At 41.4% G+C, this 14798-nt stretch overlaps 1 protein-coding gene across 1 annotated transcript in view; it reads right to left on the reverse strand.

Annotated features, from left to right (window-relative positions):
- Positions 1-14798, reverse strand: part of ROS1 (ROS proto-oncogene 1, receptor tyrosine kinase) — a 94831-nt gene that overhangs the window by 54246 nt on the left and 25787 nt on the right. The window contains 7 exon segments of the mRNA XM_067546786.1: positions 2879-2979; positions 7967-8158; positions 9080-9261; positions 10766-10876; positions 11506-11712; positions 12431-12942; positions 13766-13863. Coding sequence (XP_067402887.1) covers positions 2879-2979; positions 7967-8158; positions 9080-9261; positions 10766-10876; positions 11506-11712; positions 12431-12942; positions 13766-13863 — 1403 coding nt within the window.

Genomic DNA, 14798 nt, shown 5'->3' on the forward strand with positions numbered 1-14798 from the left:
AAGTAAACATTTATGCTAAGATACTATATGTTACTATAAAAAAGAGACAGTATGTTTATAATTTATTAAAGATGTCCCTGTTTCGCTGTATAACTGAAAACGATTCCCCCATTTTAACTGACAGCAGCCTCTAGATTAGTGTGCCATTGTCCACAAGTGGGATCTTCTGGCCTGCTCTCTCCTTTCAATTTTCTGCACCACAGCCTCTGCACTCCACCAGAATTCCCTGAGGGCCTTTTGTAAGACAGATGGACAGCAACTTCCAGCTGAAAGAGGCTTAGACTGTCTCCTACAGGCTAGCTGAAGGGGTGTTTCGAGTGGCTCGCTCGGCATAACTGCTGCCAAGAGACCACACAGAAGTACCAGTCTGGATGCCCACTCAGAGTCCAGCCAAGGGATGGTGTCTCCGCTAACAGGAAGAAGTCCCCTCTAATATCAGGCATAGCATAAAAAATGCTTCATTCTCCTCAAATCTATCTGCAGGCTTCCCTCCCTGACTCCAGGATGATGTCCAGGATGATGATGTTATCCACAAGCAAACATGAGAGACGGGTAAGAGCAGTGAAAGCTTAGTTGCTAAATAAGGCATAGTTTTTGGTGCCACAGCAGAGTGGTCAGTTTCCCAACCTTCCTCTTCTGCTTTTAACTGGTAAGGGAGGGTGCAGAGAAAACAAATATTAAAGATATAGTGATCCATTCAGGACAAGCAAGCCATGGCTTTCTGCAAAGATCAGTCTGTGCACCTGGCAGGGTGGCGCAGGACAAATCTCTATCACAGAGACAGTTTTATATCCATTGCATGGGTTAGGGCCAATGGTAATGGAGACTTCATGGAAATGTCCCTTGCCACCCTTGTTCAGCCCTCTGGGAAAGGCTCTTATGCAGCCTAAACACTATTTTCTTCTTCATTTTCTTGCTGATGTAATTAAGTGAACCTAGTCCTAAATGGATAAATAACTCAAAGGCAATGTGCAACTAGCCAATCCACAGCCACACAAATAATTTGCCTGGCAAATTTCCAATGCACTGCCACCGTATTTCAATATGAGAAATGCAACCCTATGCCCAGTCTCCAATCTTGGGAGCCTAATTCAGAAGCTCGGTTCCACAATCAGTACCTAGCTACGCTCACTAGAACCTACATGCAGAGCTGAACATTTTGAAAATTGGTTGCCCCCTCCTCCCCTTCCCCTTCCCCTTCCCCTTCCCACACACACACACACACACACACACACACACACTTCCAGTGGAACAATGGACTTGCAGCTCGAATTAGAAGCCCAACTCTACTCCCACTGAATCAATGGAAAACATCCCATTGACTTCAATGGCAACAGGATCAGGCCCCAGGGCTGAATTTGGCTGGTTGTTTTCAGGTAACCTGGCCTCATTTATTAAAAGCTATTCATCTTTTTTTCCACCTGTATTAACAGTTATTTGATCTATCATGCCACTTTTCCATCAAATCTTATAGGTCTTCTCCGATCCCAATTTATCTTCTGGGCAACAGATTAGATATATTACCAAGACATCATTTTACCATCTTAGAAATGCCTTCCAGCTCCAACACATGCTATCCAAAAGAAATCTGAAAGGCTTATACATGCTATTTGGTCCATTAAGATTGATTACTCCTACTCTCTTTGCTCTGGAATACCAAAGAAGATGATTTATGCCTTGCAGTTGTTTCACAAGTGAGTTACAAATATACCTCCTCACAATAAATCTAATCAACATATTTTGATCCTTAGGTGTTTACAAGTGCACTGGCCACCAGTGAGTCTGGGATCGATCTTTAAATTCAGTTGATTACATATAAGGCTATGTCTACAGTACAAGCTAGGGCTGGGATTGCCCTGCTCATGTTCCCATACTTGCGCTCGCTGTCACTGGGCAGTGTAGCAGCAGTAGCAATGGCAGGGGCAGCAGAATCACAGATGGGCAGTGCCAAGTAATTACCCACTAGTTTCATAAATTGTACTGGGCTCGGCTCAGCCACGCCTCCACTGCCGCTACCAGTGCTACCGCAGCTACGCTGCTATTTATACTTGCGCTAGCTCAATGAAAGCTAACACGAGCATGCCCCACGTGAAATGCACTTGCCTCTTAAGTAATTTTGAGAGGTTCACTCCGAATCCTCTACAACTGGACTTGCAGTAACTGAGAGAAGCTTTACATATGAAGAGATGCAAAAATATCGTTCCAAAAAACGTTTAAAAACATTTATAAGTAGTTTTCCTGTGCAGACATGGCACATGCAGAATACATGATAATGTGGTATAAAGGGCTTACCAACACGCATTTGACATGACCGACATAACTCACTTGTGGCTTTGCCATGAGTGAATATGCAGCCATCTCATATTCAGGGGGGTTAAAGGGACACCATGTGAGTACTGATTGCTCATATGAGTAAGGGTTGCAGATTCCAGTCCTAATCCAAGGCCAAGGAGCATTAGTTGCTGCCCTTGCTATTTGAGAAATGTCAGGTTTTTAAAATGATCCAGATTCAAAATAATATGGAAAACTGTAACCACTTATTTTCTAATGTTACAAGTCCAGCATGAAGATGAGTATGACTTCAATTGGATCAAGTGTCCACATCCACACTATTTCTGTCACTATGAGAAATATGAATAACTTCCTGGTAACACAACACAGAGTTGGCCATTAGCTACAGGTGACCATCAATTCTTCATGTTTATTATTTGTTTAACATCAACAACATGCTCAGCATAGTACAATACACAAAAAATAAAGAGTTCCTGCCTTGAGGTGCTTACAGTCTAATAAGCAGAAACACAGAAGAAAGGATGCACTGAAATTCTGATAGACATATAAAACATTAAACAACCTCTCTATAGAGAGATACCCTTACCTTTCTCCACAAAGTGGTACTCTGTACAGATTTAGGTACGGGCTGTCTTGCACAAGCCAGTAGAGGAAGCCATCACTGAAATCCAAGGTTAGAGCAACTACCTACACGATAGAAAAATCCAAACAGGAAAGTGAACAAAATGAATACATCATGGAAAAGATCCCTTCAGTTCTTAAGGATATGTTGCATTATTGTTGTTTATATTATACAGCACCATAGAGTGAATGGTTCTTTACCAGAAAATAAAAATGACAAGTCTCTATCACAATCAGTTTTCAGTCTAAATTAGACATAACATAAAACGGGATAACAATAAACAAATGATCAGATCCTCAGTGGTATAAATCAATATAACTGATGTCAGCAGAGTGACATCAGTTTACAGCAGCTGATAATTTTATATAAGGTGTTTAATTATATTTAAAAGCATCTACTATGTTGCTCATTTCTATAGTTTCTGAATACTTCAGATGTTATTGTAGCAGTATATCAGTTAGTGAATCTTCCATATCTGAAGTTGCATAAACATCTCTGTCCAAAATAGTTGGCGGGTTTCCAATCTGAAAAGTCATGTCACTCTTTAGAGTAATATTACACAGTCTCTGATTATCTTTTTAAGATTTGATTTTACATACACTGTATCACTTATGGGCAATCAAAAGAAGGGCATCTTGTACAAAGTCTGATATTATTTATGGGAAATGATATACTAATTAGTTGAAAAATGTTTAATTAAACTTTACATTCAAAATGTCTACATTTTCAATTAGAGCAGCATGCTATAATTTTTATTTAAAACAGAAAAAAAATAGAGGACTCTTCCTAGCCCTTACCCCTATCCTTGCTTACACTGCATGAAAATAAGTTTTGGGGTTTTTTAAATTAGACCAGATGTTCCAAATAAATCCTCTAATTTCGCACCTGCAGACAATAGATGTGCAATACTGTATGCACAAATGACAGAAATAAGAATTTACTTCCCCAGTTTGTGAGAGAAAATCAGATTTGCATCCACAGATCAGGTAGCTGAATTCTATCATATGAATCCTCAGCTAACTGTGCCTGCAAAATTGTGCCTGCAACTTGTTACAGGCACAAAATTGCAAGTGCAAAATGAGAGACAAAGTTGATATCCTTCTGAAATTTTGCCTCGACATTTCCCAAACTCTATTCTCTTCTCAAGTAATAGATCTATCTAATTTTTTTATGCTAGGATTTAATTATGGAAGTGAATGGAGCATCCATTATTTTACCCTTCACTAACCAGATAGAAAAGATATTGGCATGACAGAGAAAAACAAATGCCATATTGTGTACTGAGATTTCTGTTTGCCCTTATGAAATTCCCATCACACACCTGTTGATATTGCAGGTCAGAAAATCAAGGTTTGAATTATTGCTCTTGTAGATTTCCTTTGTAAAAACTACTCTTGGTATGAGAGTGTGTGTAGTCAGATTAGGATTATATATTATATATGTTATCCATTATAGCCCTTTTACCTGCTCTCACTGACATGTTCTACCTCAAATTTTGTCTCCCTATCTCTCAAAACACCCCAGACCCACATCTATGTTTTTTAGCCTTTTGGGGCTCCTCTTTTCCCCTCCCCTTCTCTTTGCCACTATTACCTTCTTTCACCAATTCAGGCTTGTCCATCTCCATTAATACTTAAATTAAAGCAAAGAAAAAAGTGTAATATTCATATTCAGGGGACATGCAGTAATTTAACATCTCCCCTTTCATGAGCTACAAAAATAGACAGAGTTTTTCCATGGTTGGACAGACATTAATCTCTGAACATGATGTATAGTTGTCATCCTGCAATGTAATTCTATATCATAAAATGCAACATAAATTTAGCTTCTTGAAATAACCCTTGGCTTAGAGTATCTCATAAGGCAGTACTCAACAGGGTTCAGGCACATACTCCATACAGGCAGCATGCTTTGCTGTTCCTTTATACCTTATTGACCTCACAAGCATATTGTAAGAATTAACTAATCAATGTTTATATGGTGCTTTGAACATACTGGAACAGTTCCGCACAGTCGGTATAAGTCAGAGTGCACTGTAGTCGACAGAGTATACCAACAGAGTATGCCAGTATACATCAGCTGAGGATCTGGGTTATAAAGTGCTGCACAAGTGCTAAGTTTCTGTATAAAACAGTTAGCCCTCTCACAAATGATATGGCCCTTGCAGAGTGAAATATTTTTAAAGTTATGCGTATTTGTTTAGGAGCCCTTTCAAATCAGAGTTGTCCTCCAAGACTCAGGTTTAAAGCCCAAAAGGTGAATAGTTATGGATTGTTGAAGACCTTGCAATGACCTATTTAATATTCTATTAATTTTTTTTAAAGCCTCTGTAAATTTCAGCAAGAATTATTTACAGAACTAAATTTACTATCTGCGCTGTTACAATTGCTATAGGACAATCATAATTATAATTAATTGTTCTATTGTTTGTCTGGAGGAAACACCCAAAGGCCCCAGTCAGGATTGGGTGCTCCGTTGTGCTCGGTGCCGTACAAACACACACGAGTATCTTTATTTGTACAACTACACAGCTACATGAACTAACAATGTGCACAACTTGGTAGTCCCAAAGTATTTTGAGGGGTTTTTAGTAATAAATACATCTCAGCTATCACTCATCACCCCTGAATTAAGACGTTTTCAGTAGGCTGATTTCCCATACGCATCACAGGATCTTTGGGAGGGATGTGTACAGGGATCAGTTCAGGGGGGGCATTCCATACATAAAGGGCAGCATGGAACTAAGTTCAAAAGACGTTTGTGGGAGGAGTGAACAGTGAAGGCTGGCATCATTGGCACAGAAATGACGACTGGAGTCACATGACAACAGCAACTAAGTAGGCAGCTGCAGAGTTGGCAAGGGGCTGGAAGCTGATGTGGGGAACTACTGCAAGGATTGAAAGAAATGGATGATAAGAGCAGAACAAACGGCAAGGATGATTTTAAGGATTTTAGATTAACGTAGGAATTATCAATCCTTATGTGTTAGAGTAGAAGCTGATCACCAGGGAGAAATCAGATATAGTTAGGCACACTACAGGGCATGGAAAACTGACATCTTCCAATGAAGAAGTCCACACTGGCCAACATCTGTGGTGGGGTATCTGTGGTGGGGTATCTGTGGTGGGGTATATCTGGATGGACCATTGATCCGTTGCAGCACATAATATTTTTCTGTGTGGCACAAACTTCTTAATTTTTCAGTATTAAGGTCATAATATGGCTTTTGTACTATTCGAATTTGCCATTCAATAGACTATCTGAGCCCTGTCACAAAGAGTGGATGTAACAAAAAAAAATCTATAAAATTAATTGATCTTTTCAATGACTAGTCACCTTTAAAAGGCCAACTCATTTCTGCTCAGTCTTTAAGTTTTACATGCTAGAAACCCACAAGGTCATTGGTTACCTCTAGGGAGAGGAAAAATATTTGTAAAAGTTTAAGGATTTCAGGAACTGTTACGAAGCTAGCAGAAAGAAGAAAATGGGGTTCAGAAACATCTGGAGTTCAAAAAGGATCTTTGATAAAGAGCAGTGTCTGTGTAAGATGGGAAAAAGTTGTATCAGGAAGGGATCCATTTTAAAGAAAACGTTTATATGTATGATACAGCAGGTTGCCCTTTTGGTATTCTTGAGCTCTTCAACAATAATTTGGCTATGACTAATCCAAGCTCTGAGAACAGGGATTTTTTTTTCCCGAGAGAGTGACTCAGCACATGGCCTGAAAGAAGGCAACTTTGAGCCAAATTCTGATGAATATGCATGGCGCTGGACCTAAGTGTGACTGTTAGTTCACAAAGCCTTTTCATAGGGATAAACAGTGCATTTAAAGATTTGCCCCACATCCTGGGCTGAAAAGTGCCCAATGCAGCTGAGAAGGGAGGTAGGAAATGTAGCATTGAGCCAAATTTGCACTCCCATAATCCTAGGGCTAAGGAGCATGGGCCAGTCCTCTAGCTGCACTGACTGCCATGTCCCCAGGATCCATTCCTGCAGACAGGATTTTGCCAGGGCATAGGATCACAGTTACATCAGTGCAGGGAGAGCAGGCAGCACAGGAATGGCCGCTGTGGCTCTTTACCAACTGACAATCCTTCTGAGCAAAAGGAATCCTCAAGTGGCCAGATACTTCAGCTGGGGAAATGGCAGAAAACTGTCTTGATGCAACGTAGAATCGGGATCTTAATCTACTCTGTATGTAACAACTTGATACGATCAGCCTAATTTGTTTGCAAAAGTCAAAACTGACTATTAGAGTAATTCTATTTTTGGAACAGACGTGAAAATTTGGAGAACACAGTGTCCGCCTTCTTGCTTACAGACAGGTGAAATTCACGTGAGTGATAGCCTACTTATTGTGACACAAAAACAAAACTGTGGTTTTCAACCCAGATAAGGTTTGGTGGGTACAATGTGGCTAGAGAGGGCAAAGAGACTAATACTAATACCATATTTTGTTCTAAATGTCATTTTAAAAATTCAGCGTCATGGTTTCAATAGAGCTAAGGTGATTTCTAGAGTTTCCAGTTTTGGGTGGATGTATTCCTGAATTTTCCATCACATGACATAATCTTTAATTCAAGATTAATCTTTAATTCCTGGAGACTCCAGGACAATCCTGGAAGGTACGCAACCCAAATTTACACCAGCTGAGGATTTTCAGGCTCTACAGTGGTCATTATTAACAAGTCAATAGTTGCCAACAGTTACTGGTGTACAATGCTATTTTGAGAGACCTCTGCTCTCTCAAAATGTAAAATAGCACACATTCTGTGTGACGGCAGTAGTAAACGGTCACTTTTTAATGGCAGCCACTAACTTAAAACTCAATTACACAAACATTGTTAAATACAGTTATTCAAACTCATACTTCCGTGATGATTATTCAATACATCTAACATAATAATTGTATGAAGGAACCATTACAAAGTAATTAGAAGCCACATTCAGGAACAAATGAAAGCCATATTGTTATTTGATGTAACAAGCACTAATATTGACTGTATCCTATGCAGTTAAACACGAAAACACTCCTTTTTAAAAATCAGTCACCTGTTTACCAGAAAACTGTGGTTGCTCTTGTAACATATGGTAGTGCTCTCCATTCAGTCTGGTGCTTTCCACTGAGTAACTTGTGGCCCAATACAGATAGCCATTGATTGCATCCACCACGAGATCCTTCACCAGGAATGGAACATGCACCACAACATCTGTGTGTCTTGCCAGCAGTGATTTTCTGTAGATCTGGGAGAAAAAATAGCATAGATCCTCACACATTAGCTATCAGGCATTTGAATGACTGTTTCACAGCTATTTATTTCAGGCTCATGTGTTTAAAGTGTCACATAAAGAATTACGCACAATTAGTATTTAGGATCTGCTATTGAGTGACAAAAGTGAAAACTAAAACTTCTAATCCTTATCATTCCTTGTTTCACCAGCCTTCTAAGCTGCTAAGAGTTCACACCCAGTTTGCATTCACTATGCACAGATATAAATTAGGATGCAAGGTAAGCGAAAATCTGGCTCTATGGTTCTAGTTTTCAAAAGGGCCTCTAACTTTGCATTCAAGTAATTTAGGCACAATTTTATAGCACTGCATAACCTAGCACTGCATGTTTAATGCTGGTACATTTTATATAACTTAAATGGCTAAGCAACTGATTTGTGGGTGCATAGAGTGCATTTGCCATTATTTGGGCACAAAATATCAAAGTACTAAATCAGAGATGACTTCTGAAAATCAAACTCTGTATTTAATGAAACACCTAAAATTTGCTACACAAAGATATAATACAAGGATAAATACAAATGTACATCTCTTCAGCAACTGAAATTCACATGGCAATCTTTAGCTGAGCACTAAGACTGTTGAATCCTAAGAAACTATTCTTGGTATATTTTATTTGTATATTTTGCATCTACAGTTCAATACCCTGGCTTTAATTAATAATTACTTTTTATCTCAAGCCCTGTCATAACTGTGGAAAAAGAAATACCCCAATGGAAAGAAATGTGTAATTGCTGGAAGTTGATTTACTATAGAAGTAAAGGGTAAACAGCAGCTCAAATTATAGAAGGTAATAAACACCTTTCCCAAATACTATATAATGGTCTTCGTTATTCATTACTTTACTTTATCCTCAGTGTAACACTCTTACATACCGTATTTGCTTTGCCAGCCCAGTACAAATACTGGCCCAACCAATCAAAGGCCACTATCCTTGCTTTTTTGATGTCAGATATGTGAGACTTCTCAATGGCACCAGCTTTTCTAGTCAGTGAGCACATATGAACTTCCCCCACCGAGTTGCTCCAGTAAAGAGTGTCATTATACCAATCCATGTCTTGAAGCAAGAAAGAAAGATAGGAGCAGTTATTTCTCAGATAGGTCAATAAACCACAATTTTTCAAGACCAGTCAAAATATCCAGCCAATTAAGGCCTTGTCTACATTAGTGGCAGCCTGTGGGACACGTGTAGCTATATACCGCAGTAAAAGGCAGGCTGCATCCACAATGTGGTGTGTAGCTCCACGTGGTAGTGAATGGCTCTGGCTGGGGGAGACAGTGGGGAAAAGCTCTGGTGGCAGGGAGCTACCAGAGCCTTTCCCCACTGTCTCCACCCTGCCAGGGCCTTGCCCTGCTGCCGGAGCCTTCCACTATGGTAGGGAAAGGCTTTGGCAGCTGGGAGTCAGCAGTGTAGATGGGGGAGGCACTCCTTGGGCATGTAGAAAGCTGTGGAGGGTATATACCATTGGTTCTCAAACTGGGGGTCATGACTCTTCAGGGGGTCGCAACATGGTTATATGGGGGTCATGAGCTGTGAGCTGCTCCAACCCAGCCAGGTGTGGGGCTGTGAGCCTCCTTGCTTCCTCCCAGGTAGTGATCTGGATGCAAGGAGCCCTGGCGTTGTGTCTCACCCTCCCACTCCCCAAGGGGGACAGAAAGGAGCAGCGTTTGTGGGGAGAGCGCGAGCAGCAATACTAGCTCCATGCATGCAGGTCAGTTTCCCCAGATGAGCACAGAAGGGGGGATGCAGGAGTTGGAGCAAAGGGAGCAGGGTGAAGGGGCTAGGGGCGAGGAGGGCACAGTGCAGGAGTTAGGGGTAAAGAGGGAGTGGGGAGCCCCTGGAGGCCAGGGGCAAAGGGGGGACACCCACAAAGACCAGGTGGTCGTACTCAGAGGCTTGCTGTGTGAAAGGGTCACCAATACAAAAAGTCTGAGAACAACTGGTATATACCCTATGGTTCAGGTGTGGCTTTACTCACTCAAGCAGTCCCTGGCTGTCTACACTGCTAGTTATACCCATGCTAGGGGTCACGCAGTGTCTGCACTCTACACAATGCCATAAGTGCAGACATACCCTCAGACTGAAACAGGTCAAACCTGCTACAAACCCAGGAACACTGTACAAAGATTGATATAGCTCAGCTCTAAAACTCAACTGATAGGGAGATCGTCCTCAGGATCTATCTTATGTACAGCAATCACTTTACTACAATGACCTCATTTTCATGAGTGCAATCTCACTGATTACAATAGCACTGCATTACTTTGTAACACGGAGGTTACACAGAAGTAGAGAGGCAGACAGAAACTGGCCCAGGGAATTTAAGTCATCTCCAGTGTAAGTCAAATTCACGGAGTTTCACCAGGGATGAATTTGGCCCAGGGAGTGCAAGGAGCTTCTGCCTCAAGGCTCAGTTCAGTTCAAACTGTTGTATTGCACATGCAAGTCTAGTTAGATATGATGAAAGTTCCAGTCTTTCAGTTCCTTTCATCCACTTTGGAGACCTCTGATAAATGCAGACAGGTCCACTAGAGGAACACTCAGCCAGGTTAGTATTTACCTGAGACATTTCGTATGTTAGGAGAGAAGAATACTCCTGGCCCAAAACTGTCCAACGGCTGCTTCCAAAGTCCATCATCCCTCACAGCCAAGATATAAGGTTCTTCTTCAACTGGTAAACAATGAACAAGTTATAACAACAACCAACCAACATTGTATTATTTGTGTTCTGGTAACCAGGATCAGAGGCCCATTGTACAAACACATAGTAAGAAACAGCCTCTTCCCCTAGGAACAGCAAGCTAAATAAGCAAGAGAGATGGAGAGTGAGAAAAAAGAATGTTACATCCATTTTTAGATGGGGAACGGAGGCAGAGAGATATTAAGTGCCTTGCCCAAAATCTGTGGTGGAGCCAGAAACTGATCCCAGATCTCCTGAGTTTCAGTCCGGTGCCTTAACCATGAGCCCCTCCTTCCCTCTCCACATGTATGTTTAAATACATACTTCAACAACGTACCGGTTACAGCCATTGTACACATGTGCCAAGGCCTTTTGCATTTCCCCAGAAAGCCACACGCTCCCATTCATTACTGGATGACAGGGATACTCAACTGTTTCTGACAGCGTGACCATGCTCAGCCACCTGCCACTGGTGGTCTTCAGATGCTTGTGTCATTTCAAAGGAAGTACTATGTGCAGAGGAATGAGCCCCTCGTGTTCTCCCAATCCACGCCTCTATAGGTGGAGGGTATGCACAGGACAAGTTTCTCATTGCTGCTCAGTGAAGGAGTACTTCTTACCTTCTTTTAAAGTGGTGCCCCTAAACGACTCTGTCCATGGTCCTTCCCCAGCAGGAGATACAGCTCTCACTGACACCTCGTATGCTGTGGAGTAGATCAGCTCTTTCATTATAAACCTAGTGTCACTGATATTTGAGATAACCAGATTCTCATCATGTTGGGCTGATATCTTCACAATGTAAGTCCAATTCTGCCAGGCGGAAGGACCTGAATGGCACAGACAATCACATAATTGGACAAGAAACTATTTCAGTAGAAGCTAGGAAAACTGTAGTTTTAGAGATCCTTTTCAAAGCTACCAATATCAGAATACAGAGATATCAGCAGGGGCGCACATTAAAAACTAGTACTCCTTTAGTCCCTGGTGCCAGGGTAGTACATCATAACCTTGCCCTCCAGGATGACCTAACCAGGAGAGGCAGGCAGTTTCCACAGCACCAGCTGTACGCCAGACGTCACGGTTCAAACATATTGGCATGCCTGGTAGAGCTGATAGTAGACTTTGCCAGCCAGCAGACACCATGATACTAGCACTGTGTGATTCTGCAAGGATGTATGATACCACTCTGATATCAGCAGTCAACCCTGCTGCCATTACACCCCAGGATTTAAGATGCAGCCTTTTTTTAAACCCTGCAAGACACAAATACTCTGAGTGACTCACACAATTAAGCCTCCATTCATTTGGCCAGATGTATTCTTTATTTTATCTGTAAATCTTTGTTTAAAATTCTGGCAGTTTAATTGTAAATTATTGGGCCTGGGGTTTATTCTCACATCTGTTTTATACTGATGTAACTGCATTGATTCCAGCAGAGTCACTTCTGATTTACACCAGCATTAGGGAGAGGAAAATCAGGAAGATCTGTCCAGTGAATACACTGGAACATGAACTCAACTGTTAGGATGGAGCAGTTAAACTTACTAGTTCCAATAGTAGGCTCAGGTGGTCTCCAGCAGACCACAGCTTGGTTTGATCCAAACAGCACCGTGACAAGCTGAGGATAAGTTGGTAAAGGATAAGGCTGAGTTGCCGCACCATAGGAAAGCAAGTTGTTGTATCCAAAATAATCGACACTGGTAAAATCGCAATCCACCATAAATTCATTAAAGCTTTTGATCTGAGTTGGAGCCAACTCCTCAAGGAAAACTGTCTTGCCATTTGTGACAATGAATGTATTATCCTCATAAACAAAGCTTTCTACGTCTTTAAATGAAACTTGACATCGCAGTATGTTAAATTCTGAGCCATCCAGAAAACCAGATACAAAGGATTGATCAGTTTTGTTGAAGTAAATTAGTCTTTTAGACTGGAAGTTGATCACAAAGTCTTGCAGAGTGCTGATTCTCACAATTGGCAAAGCTTTAGGGACCTGACCAGGATAAACTGGGAGGTCTGCCCGATAAATTCCATCCTCCAGCAGATAAAAGACATACCTAACAATGGAACAAAACAGACCACTGTAGTTACACCATAAAACACACTGTAGATGAGTCATTTATATTTTAGTGGTCTGTTGGCTCAGAGACACAGCTGTCCTTCTAAAGAAATTATTTTGGTTCATATTTATATCCTATGAGATTAAATACAGGGGGCCCAATTCTCAGCTGATGTAAAACAAAACTACTTTGATTTACACCAGTTGAGGATCTGGCCCATGAATTTTATAAGAAAAACTTGACAACAAAATTTGACAACAGTTAGGTTGCTGATGTGCTGAGCCTATCATGCCGTTCAATATTGTCTCCTTGTATCCCCCCCTCTGTTGGTAACATCTCTTGTCTCTTGTTTTATACTTAGATTATAAACCCATTGGGGCAGGGACCGTCTTTTGTTGTGTTTATACAGAACCTAGCACAATGGGGTCCTGATCCACAACTAGAGGTCCTAGGTGATAAAGTTATACAATTAATAATAATGTAAAGAGCATTCACATAACACATCCGATGTTAGGCACAGACATTTACAATTTAAACAATTGTTCTGATGAAAGAATTCAATGTCTTTTTTTTAAAAGACAATGCCTCCAAACATTTCACACTTTGGAAAGACTTCAGACACTGACTGAAACAAATCAGACATGATGAGGAATGAGCACGCTGAGGAATAACAGAGGAGCAAACTTGGCAGTCTGTACAATTGCCGGGGGGGTGGTTTACAAAGTGGTTGATAAGCAGCTGGCTAACCAACTAAAGAAGATTGCAGAAGAGATCAACAGCACATCTGACATCAAGTCAACAAAAGAGAAAAAAAACTTACCCATTATATGGATCAGCTACAATTTTCTTAGGGGAGGTAATGGAAGGAGAAGTGATGTCTTCAGCTACTGTGCAGTTCTCCAAGTTACAGACACATACCTAGGGAATCAGAATAAAAAGAAAGGCACTTGTGTATCAGTAGGATGTTTACTGATGAGCAGCAACATGACCTGAGCATCTACAGGGGAGCACAGAGGCAGACAATAACCTAAGGTGCCTCCAAGCACCTATGTTTTCAGTCATTCAAATTATGAGGCTTGCTCACCATGCCAAGCCTGAATGCATTTGTTAAGGCTTACCATGAAGAAATTTTCCATTCACCATTTAACTAGTTGTCTCCAAGCTGGAAGAAAGTGAAGGGCCAGATTTCGGGGTCCAGCCAAGTTATGTTTTGAGCAGGACCTGACGGAGAGGGGAGGAGGTGGTTTACAACTATCTTTGTGCTGATCCTGGGAGCAGCCCACAATCAGTTTGGCCACATAATGTTTCTAACCTCCATTAGCTGCAACGGACTCCTACAGCCGTTGTTTTCAGCTAGGACTGCCAGAGGGCAAACATCTCTGGCCACATCTCACCCTGTACCTATAAGCACCCTGGGCACTAAGTGGAGAGTGGAGTGGCATGGCGCTGGCACAAGGAATCTCCATTTATGGCAGCTTTCTCCTCCTTTGTCTCATATGCATAAGAGGAGCAAAGGAACCAGACCAAGGACCTCACCACTAAAGTCATTAAAGTTTCATGAGTGCGAATTAAAAGCAGGGTTGCCGTCTGTTTTTTCTTTCAGGACAAAACAGCTGTGACCCTGCATCACCTTCATCATCACAAGAAAATATTTAGCACTTAAATATCTCTTAGCATTTCAAAGTGCATTATAATCATTAACTAATGAAGGGCAGGTCTACACTAGAGGCACTACATCAGTGCAGCTGCACCACTGTAATGGGTCTGGTGAAGTTGTCCTGTGCCAACAGCATGATTACTCCCCCTCCATAAGAGGCAGAAGCTGTATTGGCGGGAAAGCGTCTCCCGCCGAC

This window comes from Emydura macquarii, unplaced genomic scaffold (assembly GCF_026122565.2).
Source record: "Emydura macquarii macquarii isolate MOO-44397 ecotype Brisbane River unplaced genomic scaffold, CSIRO-AGI_Emac_v2 contig_1146, whole genome shotgun sequence".
Taxonomy (NCBI): domain Eukaryota; kingdom Metazoa; phylum Chordata; order Testudines; family Chelidae; genus Emydura; species Emydura macquarii.